The following is a 13999-nucleotide window of genomic DNA, read 5'->3' as shown; positions in this document are numbered from 1 at the left end:
CTAGCGTAAGTGTTCTTCAATTGTCTGGTTGAGAACCATCTGTGTCTCTTGGTTGTTTTTTCTCATCATGGCTACAAACTCGTCATAGTTAATTTTTCCATCCTGAAAAAAAGAACATATAATTACATATAGAGCAGAGAGATGCAGGTGAAGTTGAAAATTTTATGTAATTGATTCCGTATTCTTTCTTTTTTAGGATAACAAACCTCAAACACCTAACTATGTCCACCTTTTTATTCCCCATTAAGACATTGTTCGCAACACATACAAAAATAATGATTATGGTGATAGGCATATGACACTGATGAAATATCATAGATCTTAAAACTTAACCTTAGCATTTAAAAAACAATGCTCTTGTGATAAACTTTCAAAAGTTTAAACAACTTGAGGAAGAATAACGTGCAAACTACCATTTTACTAGAGTTTGAGATTATAAGCAATATGTCTGATGATTTAGTTTGAGGCAAGGTCACACGCAAATTCACAAATACAAATATTCTAGCAGTACAACCATTCTAGCATTTCCTAAACAACTAGTAATTCAAGATTGACTAGCAATAACAGGAGTTTTTTAGGTAGTTGCAATTCCTGCTAGTAAATCAGAAAAAGAATTGTTTATTGAAGTAAATAAAGCTTACATGATCAACATCAACTTCTGAAATTATCTCCTTTATCTTTTGTTCATCCCTCATATTATATTGTTCCAGAACTTGTTTCAGTTCATCCATTGTGACATACCTACGCACAAGAACAAATGATAAATATTTAGCAATTCAGTATACCATATAAGAATTTAAACAAAATAATGAAGTACATGGAAAAAAAAAAGAAAAGAAGGAAATTTACCCGCTGTTATCCTTGTCGAAATACAAAAATGCCTTATATAAACGATCCTCTCTTTCCATTCTGTTCATATGCATTGTTGCTGTTATAAATTCAATATAATCAATGGTGCCATTGCCATCCACATCAGCCTGCAAGAAAGTCATGCCACTACGGCATTTACTCACCAGTAACCAAACACAATAGGAAAATAAACAGAATCATAAACAACTTCTGAATTCCTACTTCTGAATTCCTAACATAACTAGGTAAAATCAACAACTGCAAACTTTGTAAGGTAAGAGTAGATTCTACTTGAATCTTGGCCTTTAAAGTCCTTTGACAAGAACTATATTTCATCCACAATGGAATCACTGTTAGATGCATCAAGTTTCCTATGAACTTGATGTTGCGTAACTTTTAAGAAGATTGTAGCAGGATGCACACACAAAGAAGAAATGGAATTCCAACTCGATGTAAGGAAGTCTCTAGATGTCATACCGACTCCAGCAACTGCCTCACTTCAGAATCAGAAAGCTTGGTACCCCATTTGTACAGACCAGCTTTCAGTTCGTCAAAGGTTATTGTGCCGTTGCCATCAGTATCCATAGATTTGAACATCTCTTTTAAACCAATGATTTCTTCTTCTGAAAGATTCTCTGCAATCACCTGAAAGCGTATAGTTTATAATAATTAAGGAAAAAGAATACCAGATAGAAGATAAATAAGAATGAATGGATGAGTATCAGTCACCTTCAAGGCTACTTTCTTAAGCTTGTTCATCGCTCTGAACTTTCTCATTCTTCCTATAACTGTGATGTCCATCGGCTCATCAGATGCATCCCCATCTTCCCTAATCCATGGATGTTCTGTAAAAATTTTAATTGTTAAACTAAATGAAGAGATTTCTTTGAAGATGATTAAAGCCATACATATGAACATACTCTAAAGATTTAGTTAAATGGAAGTCATTTCCACGTTTATCATTAACATCCACTCCTGTAAGAAGTATATCAATAAAGGTTACCAATGCGAAATATGTTTTTGTCGGACCTTTTTCCTTATGTTCTGTTCAAACATGATAAATTTTCACTGAAAACTTTGTCCGACTCATATGTCAAGATAATTTCTTGGCTTGAGAGGACTTATAAGGGCTTTGCCCCTTGGTCAACTGAAATACTCGGATATCATAACCAATGAGGTTTTCTGCACCTGCCACTATATTCCAGTGTAGCAAACCGTCTACTACGCATTGTTTCTTTTGGCAAATTTGCTACCAACTTAGAGGCTTGATTCACGACACCAGATAGACAGTTTTAATATATCAAAACTTCCCATGAGAGCTCTCACCACAGAGTTGTATATCATGAAATGATGGTGAAAACTCGACAAATTCTAGAAAAATAAGCATGACAAACAACTATGTACAATTATGCATACTGACAATAAGTAAATAAAATGTAGGAAATGAGTATGAGATAAGCGGCATAAGCCTAAGCTTATGATCTTACTCAAGATTTCAACAGCAGAAAGACGTTTTGTTGGATCTGCCTGCAGCATTTTATTAACTAAATCTTTTGCGCTGCTTGATATTGAGGGCCAAGGATCAGATGTGTAATCGATATTACCACGTAATATAGCCTCAAATATGCCCTTCTCGTTATCTGCAGAGATGAAAATTAGGATCTAAATTGACACTACAAAGCTTTATTAAAAAAAATCAGTATTGGGGATTTGATGATAACAAACACCTGCCCAGAATGGAGGTACACCAGTCAGAAGGATGTAAAGTATCACTCCAGCACTCCAAATATCAGCCTCAGGACCATATAGTCGTCGCAATACTTCAGGTGCTACATAATATGCGCTACCCACAAGCTCTTTAAATAAATCTCCTGTATCAGACAAAGTTGTATTGTCATCACAACCGCAACTTTCTATGTAGGAACAAAAAAGAGGAGGAAAAAACAAACTGCAATACTCAGCAACTCAAGGTTATGAGGAAGATTGTGATGTAAGAGCTATCAATTGAGATATTTTTCCTTAACAGGTACATAACGAAAATAAGGAACCATGATCTACAACAAAAAGATAACAATGTAAAAGAAAACGGTAATAAAGCAGCATATCGGATCTGATTATATTGGTGCTATTGACACAACATTATGAGTATACATCTTTTATCTCAAGAGCGATGTGTGATTAGAAATATCTCATATTTGAACTTCTTAACTAGAATAGTTTGTTGGGAACAGTTATTTTTTAATTCCTTTTTGGGCAACGAAGATGTTATCATTTTTTTTGTAGTTATTTTTGAAGTGTATACCATCAAACTAGTCGTATTTGCATATTGACTGGAAATATAGATATTTGCTAACTTAGCCCCAAGTTCTGCCAACTTAAATTAAAATACCCTCCAAGTCCAAGAATACCTTAAGGGATATTCCCAAGATATGAGATATCATAATTTATGTTAGACGTTTAGCTGAAATTCCCCCATCCACCATTCCATAATCGACAAAGTTAAATTTGGGGGATATATTTAAATTGGTATGGTAGAATTGGGGGAGTAAATTAACAGATATCTATGCCCTGTTTGGATGGAGGGTAGAGAGGGGGAGGGGAAGAGAAATGAGGCTTTCACCTTGTTTGGGAGTTTTTTTAAGGAGGGTAAAGAGGAGGAAAGAAGGGGAAAGGAGGGTAAAATTGCTTGGTTTTCTTTCCCCCCCGATTTGGGCGGTAGAAGAGGGTAAAGGAGGGTAAAGGGGTGTAATGACATTCTTACCCCCATCAAAACAAATAAAAGGGCTGATGTGTTATTAGTATAAAGTCATTTATGTAAATTTACATATATTTACTTCCTTTCACCTTCATTCACCTTACTCAACTCCCAAACAATATATTACAATTCTCTTCCCTTCCCTTCCCTTCCCTTCCCGTTGTTTACCTTTCCTTCCCTTCCCTTAGTAAACTCCCAAACACACCACTAGACTTCAGGTAAACTTTCAAATACTGTTAATTTCAGAGGTATATACATAAACAACCTATATTTTATATAAATTTTATTTGGGGTTAAAGACTGAATTACTAGGCTGATATTATGAGCTTCAGACTAATACACGGGTAAATTTAGAGAGGGCCTACCTGAAAAAGAAATCAACAATAAACTGTCAATGCATAGCTCTAATGCCAGTCTTTAATTTTCTCTTACGCTCATTTCTGAATTAAGCAAAACACAAACTTCTCTAACTTTTCTCTGCCATAACCAAGTCAGTAGAAAAAATAATTACTTGAAATTACCATAATTATGCTACTAAGTACCACCAAAAAAAAAAAACCAAAATTTACCAGGCTTAAAGAAAGTGGACAGCCCGAAGTCCGTCGCCTTCAACGGCGAATCCTCCTCCTTGCTCAGGAACAAGAAATTCTCCGGCTTCAGATCCCGATGCATCACCCCCAAGCAATGACAGTCCCTAACCACCGTCACAATCTCCCTACAAATCCCCGCCGCCCTCTTCTCCGAGTAGAACTTCCTCTCGATGATCCTCTCGAAGAGCTCTCCCCCCTCGCAGGCCTCCATCACCAAGTGCACCGCGCTCCGGTCCTCGTACGCCGCCCTAAGCTCCACGAGGGGGCGGTTGAGGACGCGGCCGTGGGTGGCGGGGGGGCGAGAGGGCAATTGGGGTTTGGGGTTAGGGTTAGGGTTTTGGGGCTGGGATTCTGTGGCCATGGGGGACTCAGAGTTGCCCATTGAGCTTTTTTGCTTTTGTCCTAAACCGGAGTGGGCGTCGGTTTCGCTTCGCTGTTTTTTTTATAAAAATTTTATTATTAAATTGTTTTTTTGAGGGACTTTGAATTGGTATTTTTGATGGTCTTGTTGGGTTTTGTTTTGATTTGGGAGTGTGGAGTCGATGGCAAGGGAAGTGGAGTTGGTGGAGGAGGAGAAAATGTATAGGGATGTCCGCATAGGGGGGTATGTTAGTGTGTCAAAGTACGTAGACATTTGCCAGAAATTCTATACATTAAATAAAGGGTTGTTTTTCCAATTATTTTAAAAAAAATACTCACCTTCAATGTACGCGACTCTTTTTTTAGTATCTAGGTCTTATTGGACACAACTCACTTACTTTGGATTTGAATTTTTTTTAAAAAAATTGAGTGGGAGATGTTTAATTGTAACTAAAATCTAATCTTAAGGTTGTATAAATTACAAATAAAATGTTGTTTTCATATACTTATCCTAATTTTATAAAGATGTTTTATAGGAGGGAAAACCCCTTAATTAAATATATGTGCATAATAGGACATGAAAAATAGATAATTTTTAAACTTGGATAGATTAAGAATGTAAGCAAAGGATCTCGAAACATAATATTATATAAGTAGGGGGGTTAATTAAATTTATTTTATACTAGGCAGTGATCAGGGATCAATTTTTACAATCAAAAGATCTTTAAGTTGTAAGTTTTCTTATTAAATCGTGACAGCATTCGTTCCTGTAGCGGAGTTTTTATGCGGGTGTTTTTCCATGCGGAACGGAATGTTAGGACAGTGACGGATTAAAAGTGAGGAAGAGTGGCTGAGCAGTGGTTGACAGATCAGCAGTCGTGGGATTAGTCACTTTGCAAAGTCCTTAAATATTGGAAAAAATTGTAGGCGCGAGTTTCACGTTACTTATTAAGTAAACTTCGCGATAAATACGCAAGTATGACACCAAGGACTAAAAAAAGGCTTGCAATGAACATGAAGGAACGTGATCAATGAGGATTTTTTTTTAATATTATTTTGGGTGTAATTGGATTACTAGTCAATGTATTTATCCCTTATTAGTTGAATGTTCACACCTAAATTTTAATTGCTTGGATTACCGGTCATATAAGTAATTACTAATTGTATGACTAATCGCTCCTAACATTTACCGTTAAGTGAAATGACGGATAAGCTGTTAGTGTTTATTTCAACAGACGATGCGAGACTATTATCATGCAATTAAGTGGAGTTCAAGAAAAATGATGCCGTTTATTTAGGGAGAAAACTGAGATAAGCTGTTAGTGTTTATTTCAACAGACGATGCGAGACTATTAGTCTCCGGCGATTGGTTTTGTTTCGGCTCCGTTAATCACCAATTGAATTGCTTAGCTACTGTTTGGTAAATGGTTAAGTGGAGGGTTAAGGAGACTTAACACCTTCTTAACCCGCCAAACACAAAAAATGTATACAAGGGTTATAGTGAGTTAAACCTCCATAGTTTGCCAAACATAAAATATATAGAAAGGTTAAGCTAACACCTGTAGAGGGATTTAAATGAGTTAACCCCTCAAAATGAGGGGTTTACTAATACTCTTATTTATAAGGATTAAGAGTTAGCATTTCTAATAATAAAGAAAATAGTCAAAATCATTGTTATTCCCAAATACTAAAATTAATCACAATGACTTGGTTAGGGTGGAGGCTGCACGTGTACTGATGAGAAATATTGCAAATTTCGAGTTTGGGCTTCACAAAAGAATAGAGCAGCTGTAACAACAATCAATCCAAATTAAAAGATGTCAAGTCGCGCTCATCTTGCTCGGGTGTCACAAAATTAATCAAAGCTGCTATTATAAGCTAAGTTCCTTTTGCAAAGTGCTGTTCAGAGGATTTTAAGGTAAATTCTGAGTGGGATGTTGACCATTTCATTCAAAAGGTGGGGGCAGGATAGGTATATACTGAAATTACCAGGGACAAAGCTCAGTGGACTAGGAGGTTGGAGAGGCATATTAATTATTGAGGGTAGAGAGAAGGAGCAATATAAAAAGCTTAATATGTAGCTACTACCATGAGATACTTTCAAGAAATGCAGGGAGCACATGCACATTGTATCTAGATTGTAGAAAACGGCGATCCAATTGTCTAAAGTGTTGAAAAACAATAAAATTCAGCAGGCCACAGGTGTGGTGCGTGCCACACCCGGGTGTGGCAGAATCTGCCCTGTTATCAGGGGGTTGGTACGTGTCATACCCGGGTGTGGCAGACGCTTTTTCTGATTCCCACCATGTTTTGGATTGTGTTTTGTTATAAATAGAAACGCACGTTTTTAGGGTTTCTTAACCAGAGAACTAGCATTGTTTTGAGCACTTTGAGAGGGAGATATTGTGAGGGAGTTGGGATTTTTGGTTAGGGTTATTTTGTGAGTTTGTGTGAGTTTTGTGTGAGTTGTAACCCGTTGTATTTCTCCTCCATATAGTGAAAATCTCTTCATCCTCTCTCCGTGGACGTAGGCAATTGACGAACCACGTAAACCTCTATGTTTGTGTGATTTTGGCCGTTATTTTGTGAATTGCACTCGTGTTTGGTTTTGGTTATTCTCTCGTTGCTCGCCGACTCGTTTGGTTTGCGAGCACGCTTCCGCACGACGACGCACAACATAGATAATCTTTCTTTGAAGAGAATTTATGTTTGTCTCAAAGCATGCAAAGAATTATGTAAAGATTGAAGGCCATTGATTAGTCTAGATGGCTGCTTTTTGAAGGGAAGGTATGGTGGTCAATTGCTGGCAGATACGGGGATAGATGCAAATGATTGCATATTTCTCTTAGAGCTTGTTTGGATTGAGGAGAATAAGGGTGAAGGGAAGTTAGGGGAACCATTCACCTCCATTCACCTTGTTGCTTGTTTGGATTGAGGAGAATAAGGGTGAAGGGAAGTTAGGGGAACCATTCACCTCCATTCACCTTGTTTGGGAACATTTAGGAGGTAGGGTGAAGGGAAGTTAGGGGAACCATTCACCTCCATTCACCTTGTTTGGGAACATTTAGGAGGTGAAGCTATTCACCATAGTTCTCTTTGGTTCATCCCCTAATAGTATAAAATTTGTTACCCATCAAATTGGGATGTAACCAAGGGGAAGGGACTCCCTTCCCTTCCCTTCCATTCTCTCACCTAGTTTCTCTTAACTTCCCTTTACTCTCAACAAATCCAAACAGGCTCTTAGTTTATGCAGGTTGAGAGTGAGGATAGAGACAACTGGGGATGGTTCCTTGAGTAATTATTCATATACCTTTACGTCCGAGAAGCAAAAGGCAGTGTAAGGACAACCACATGTTATATAATAATTTCCTATAGTTTCCATTTTCTTTAATCGGTTAATTTCACACAAGTCCCTTGAACTTTGGGTATGTTTCACACTAACTCCCTGAATTTTATTTATCTCAAATAACCATCTCAACTTTGGGTTGTCTCGCAAAATCAAGGGAGGGCATATGAGAACAACGTTAGAGCAAGTCCAGCAATCTCCCAGTTAGGAGTCCTAGTCATCAAGCTCTCAAGAGCTCTCAAGCATTTTGGTATAAAAAATTATAAAAATAGGCCTTGGGAGCATCTCCTTATTTTATGGAGCTCCAACAAGCTCCTAGTTAGGAACTCCAACAATATCAAAAAAACCCCTCTTCTATTTTGATATTTTACCCATTACTTTTAATTATATTTAAACCTCTTGTATTTTATTTCTAACCGTTGGATACGGTCTTCGAGGGAGCGCACACGGTCTTCGAGGTAACCTGCGGCTTTCAAGGGTACGCACACGGTCTTCGAGGTAACGCACACGGTCTTCGAGTTAACTCGCGGTCTTCGAGGGAACGCACACGGTCTTCGAGGTAGCTCGCGGTCTTCGAGGTTGGGCACGAACTTCGAGTTATCGCAAACTTTGACCGTCAACCGACTAATTCCTATAAAATTCAATGCCTTCTCACCTCAACTCATCGTCTCCCAGAACAAAATGTCTAGCTCATCTAGAAGACGTTCTTTCTTATGGGAGCTGCTGTTGTTGAGGAAGAAGAACAAGAGAAATGTTCAACTTCAGTTCAACACAAACGACGTATCGTGCTCCATCGAAACCGACTGGAAGGCCACAATCGGTTATTCCAAGATTATTTTGCTGACGCACCAACCTATCCTCTTTATTATTTTCGTCAAAGGTTCAGAATGAGGCGTTCGTTATTCCTTCGAATCCACGACGCAGTCGTCGAACATGACAAGTATTTCGTCCAAAAGAGGGATGGTGCTGGACAGTTAGGACTATCTAGTCTTCAAAAGATTACTGCAGCTATGCGGATGCTCGCATATGGAGCATCAGCTGACGCCGTTGACGACTACGTTCGGATCGGTAAAAGTATGTCGCTTGAGAGCGTGAAGAGGTTCGTTCGATCGATTATCAACATCTTTGGGGAGGAATACCTTCGTTCACCGACTAATGAAGACGTTGCACGCCTGCTCGAGGAGGGTTCACAACGAGGTTTTCCTGGTATGCTTGGGAGCATTGACTGCATGCACTGGGTATGGAAGAACTGTCCAACCGCCTGGCAAGGTATGTATACTGGGCATTTTCATGAACCTACAATTATTTTGGAGGCCGTAGCTAGCAAAGATCTTTGGATATGGCATGCCTTCTTTGGACTGCCGGGGTCTCACAATGACCTCAATGTGCTACATCGTTCACCGGTTTTCGCACAACTTGCGGAGGGAAGAGCTTCACCGTGCAACTATACTGTTAATGGCCACGAGTACAATATGGGATACTATCTCGCCGACGGGATTTACCCAGAGTGGTCCACATTAGTGAAGACTATTCCAGCACCGCGAGGAAACAAGCATAAATACTTTGCTCAACAACAAGAGAGCGCAAGAAAAGATGTTGAGCGAGCTTTTGGCGTGTTGCAAGCTCGATTTGCGATTGTTCGTGGACCAGGACGTTTCTGGCAACCTAGTGTGCTGAAAGACATCATGACAGCTTGCATCATAATGCATAACATGATCGTTGAAGATGAACGAGATTGTCAATTGGACAACAACTTCGACTTTAATGATTCGATACCAGTCGTTGAACCTTCTCATGTGCAGACGGTGCCTCTAACTGAGTTCATCCAAAATCATCATCGGATCAGGAACACGCAAACAAACAAATCACTAAAGAATGATTTGATCGAGCATCTGTGGCAGCTCAAGGGATCCATCGACGAGGATTAAATTTCTTTATGTCTAATGTAATTTCAGCAAAGAAGTTCGAGTTGTTGTACTACGCCAATTTTCTTTTCAATGAAGTAGTTGTTTTCATTAAATGCCAAAATTTTCAACTTCAAGTAGAATCATAAATCTAATACAAGATAATTAGGAAGAACTAATTAGGATGCGATGCGAGTACAATCATAAATCTAATACAAGATAATATATGATAATTAGGAAGAACCCTTAGACATCCACCTCTCCAATATCTCTGCCTGACGCATTTCAAAGTATTGTCGTTGAACTGAATTGAGTGTTGAGAGATCCATCTTCATGATATCGTCATCTTGTTTCTTCTGTTTTAGCTCTATTTTTTGATTGGCGTTTTGCTTCATCCACGCGAAAGCCTCTCCCATGATGGACGTAGCGGATCCAGAGCTTTCCACATTTTGTTTCCTCTTGAGCTTTGCCGCTTTCCTCCCTTCAGGCCTTACTACCACATCATCCGAGTCAATGTTCAACCCGATGGGGGTCGTTGGCATGGAATTGTTTGGTGAGGAATCAGAGGTAGCGATTCTTCTCGGCTGTGATCGAATCTTATTGTAAGATTCCATTTGTTGGATCCACTTTTGATGATGACGCAACTCAACCCAGCAATGGTCAAACACGAATGGTTTACCATAAAGAGATTGGTATAATTCTTTTACTTCTGCAGTCTACACAAGAGTTAATTTTAGAATAATCAAACATAATTAAACATATTGAATCTGAGCAAAAATAATCAAACATAATTAAATATTTACCTGGTCAATAATTCCCGTACCAGATCTTTGTCTTCCTTCAATCTGAGCAACGCACCCGCAGAACTTGTTGACGGACAGTTGAATCGTTGACCAACGATGCATCATTTGGTTTGGCGTGCGGCTCGTTGGATCGGTGGAGTATAGGATAAAATAGTCGTTAGCTCGGTGCCAAAACTTATCTTTGTGTTGCCCCGTACCTTGGATGGCGTCTTGGCTCGTGTTCAGCCAAGCAGACACAAGAAGCTTATCCTCGTGGACAGTCCAATTTTCGGACCGCGTGTAAGCCTTCTTCTTCTTTGTGGTCGGTGTTTCTTGGGATGACACTTGTTGTGTTGCCGATTGCGAGAACTCAATAGGGTGACCTTCTTCTACGCCTTCTGTATAGAACGACGGGTATAAGGTCGATCCTTCACCGGTAAGGAGTTCTGAATAAAAGTTTTGGGAGGGATCCATGAGATTTGTAATTTGATAGGAAACTATAGAGTTTTTTATGAGAGAATTGAGAATTGAGAATTGAGAGTTGTGTGGAAATCTTTGTGGAGTGAATTGAGAATTTATAGAAGAATTTTTTACTGTTCATGCCAGTTTTTTCATCTCAACGGATAAAAATCTTTCACTCAACGTTAACTTTTTAACTGTTCAATTCAACTCAACGGATAAAAATCTTTCACTCAACGGATAAAAATCTTTCACTCAACGTTATTATATTTTTTTCTTTTCTCACTCAAAGCAACAGACCCCAAACCCCAACTCAAAATCCGTCATCTTCAACCCGTCATCTTCAACCCCAAACCCCCAATCTCAAAATCCCCAATCTCTCTCTCCTCTCCCGTCACCTTCAACCCCAAACCCCAAACCCCAAAGCCACGACGTCCACAACCTCCTCTTCGCCTCGCGGTTCTCTTCGGCTACGACGGCCACAAGGTCTGGCTCCCCAATCTCCAACCCCAAACCCCAAACTCCAAACCCTTCGGCCACGACGACCACGACCTCCTCTTCGCCTCGCGTTCCTCTTCGGCAACGACGACATCAAGGTCTGGTCCCCAACCCCAATTCCTCTTCGGACTGATTCCTGATTTGACCATCGCCACGTCAGCCTTCAGAGCTGAGTTCGGAGCTTGCTGGACCTGCTCTTAAGGAGGTTATGTGAGCTCCCCAATCTCCAAAAAAAATTAGTGGGGGGTGGTTGTGAAATTAACCGACCTTTGATACCAATGTGGGGGATTGGCAACAACCATCGCCACGTCAGCCTTCAGAGCTGAGTTCGGAGCTTGCTGGACCTGCTCTTAAGGAGGTTATGTGAGCTCCCCAATCTCCAAAAAAAATTAGTGGGGGGTGGTTGTGAAATTAACCGACCTTTGATACCAATGTTTTTATTTGTCTTAGTAGTTTGTCTTGTTATTTATTCGTAAGGCCTTTAGTCTGTACTATTTGAGAAATTTCCAAGATCTGACGTCAGGTTTTGTGTAAAGCACATACGGGAAGGCCTGTTCGTTTGGCCAAAAAAAACCTGGAAATCAAAAAATAGGAAACCTATTTCCTATTATAATGGTTTTGAAGTTGTTTGGTTGGCTTAAAAAAGAAGGAAATTATAGAATAGGAGATGAGATGAGATGAGTTGTCACCTTATTATTGGATGATGTGAGTGGTTTTTTAAAAAAACTTGTTTTGAGGTTGTTTGGTTGGTTAAAAAAATAAGGAAATGAATTGGAGGTATATTATTGGATGATGTTTTGAGGTTGTTTGTGTTTGGTTCATTTTTAAAAATAAGAAAATAGATGAGATAAGATGAGTTGGAGGTATATTATTGGATGATGTGACACATACTTAAGGAAATCAAAGTGATTTTTTAAAAAAAACTTGTTTTGAGGTTGTTTGGTTGGTTAAAAAAATAAGGAAATGAATTGGAGGTATATTATTGGATGGTGTTTTGAGGTTGTTTGTGTTTGGTTCGTTTTTAAAAATAAGAAAATAGATGAAATGAGATGAGTTGGAGGTATATTATTGGATGATGTGACACGTACTTAAGGAAATTGATTTCTTGTTTTTTTTTGAGGAAATGGATGGAAAGGAATGTTTAATGAGATGAGATGAGTTGTCACAATATTATTGGATGATGTTTGTGATTTTTAAAAATGAGATAAAATGAGATGTGATGAGTTGGATGATGTGACACATTTCTTGTGTTTGGTTTATTTTTAAAGGTAAGAAAGGAGATGAAATGAGATGAGTTGGAGGATAAAAATAATATTTTATTAGATGTTGTGGTGAGTTTTAGGGATGGAAATGGATAAAAATATTATTTTATTGATTTCCTTGTACCGATTTCCTTTTCTTGGTTTTTAGGAAACCAACCAAACAGCCCCTTAGTGACGTTCAAAGATCTCCTGTGGGGTGCTGCCAGGGCCCACAACATTGGAAGAATTTAAAAATATGGATGTCCAAGATAAATGACGTACCCCTATAAAGGGTAATGAGGCCCACAAGTGATAGGGCTATCCTATTCCACCACTGGACGATGACTCGTTTTTACTCAAATTGGCATTGGGCCGTGCGTGTTGGTGAATAATTTATGTGAGAGTTTAAACAACTCCATTCTTTTTACCAGAGCAAAGTCAATTTTGACTTTACTGGAGCAAATAAAATACAAGACACTAGAAGAAAACATGTAACATGTAAAGATCTATAAAATTAAAAACTTTCCAAATCATAAAAATATTATTTCTGAACCACAAAAATAAATAAATTATTTACAAAAATTATCCAAATTTTTTTTGTCAAATTCTCCCTGTTTTATCTGTTTTTTTTCTAATAACTATATTGAATTTTTAGCGTGTTCTTAAGATTATTCTAGCAATAATCATGAGGATTATTTTATGAATATTTTAAAACCAAATGTATATTTTTAATTAAGTTGAAATTCTAATATAAGCATGACAAGGTTGAGGTTTAAGTGTGAGATTGTTTTAAATTAAATCAATATGTGAATATCTTATATGTCACCAAAACTTTTAAAAAAAATATAATATAACGTCAACATAAGATGACTTTGACGGCTGAAAAAATCTTTGATGGTTAAACTATGTAAGTTTAAATCTTAAATTTTGAATTAAAAATCAACCATTAAGTTTTAAACTATTTGAAGAAAAAGCTCCAGCTCAGCTTATCTAATTTTCAATAATCTATATGCTATAAGTCAGTGGCATAAGCCATTTGTATGCTCATATCTATAAAAATAAAAAAGAGCAACAACTCAAAGAAAGTTGTTTAATTCAATTTAGAAGCACACACACATGATTAAAGAAAAAACTCGTAGAGACCGAACAAATTAAATATAAAAAATTCAGACACCTAGCCATCCAGGCTAATGATGTGGATTCAGTTCTCATTAC

At 38.1% G+C, this 13999-nt stretch overlaps 3 protein-coding genes across 3 annotated transcripts; 1 reads left to right on the top strand and 2 right to left on the bottom strand.

Moving 5' to 3' along the window:
- Positions 1-4459, bottom strand: LOC109830006 (calcium-dependent protein kinase 15-like). The gene is made up of 8 exons (XM_020397144.1): positions 4174-4459; positions 2577-2720; positions 2337-2489; positions 1579-1694; positions 1327-1494; positions 850-977; positions 642-741; positions 1-102 (listed from the first exon to the last, which is right to left on the bottom strand). Exons 1-8 carry the CDS (start codon positions 4403-4405, stop codon positions 1-3), a joined length of 1143 nt encoding a protein of 380 aa, XP_020252733.1. The 5' UTR covers positions 4406-4459.
- Positions 8788-9828, top strand: LOC109829998. The gene has a single exon (XM_020397130.1). It carries the CDS (start codon positions 8788-8790, stop codon positions 9826-9828), a length of 1041 nt encoding a protein of 346 aa, XP_020252719.1.
- LOC109831959 (glutathione S-transferase T3-like) lies at positions 9883-11140 on the bottom strand. Its single transcript, XM_020399456.1, has 2 exons — positions 10608-11140; positions 9883-10520 (listed from the first exon to the last, which is right to left on the bottom strand). Exons 1-2 carry the CDS (start codon positions 11058-11060, stop codon positions 10038-10040), a joined length of 936 nt encoding a protein of 311 aa, XP_020255045.1. The 5' UTR covers positions 11061-11140; the 3' UTR covers positions 9883-10037.

Source organism: Asparagus officinalis, chromosome 1, assembly GCF_001876935.1.
Source record: "Asparagus officinalis chromosome 1, Aspof.V1, whole genome shotgun sequence".
In the NCBI taxonomy this organism is placed as follows: Eukaryota; Viridiplantae; Streptophyta; class Magnoliopsida; order Asparagales; family Asparagaceae; genus Asparagus; species Asparagus officinalis.
The sequence above is the reverse complement of the archived record's forward strand: the minus strand, read 5'-3'. Positions and strand labels throughout refer to the sequence as shown.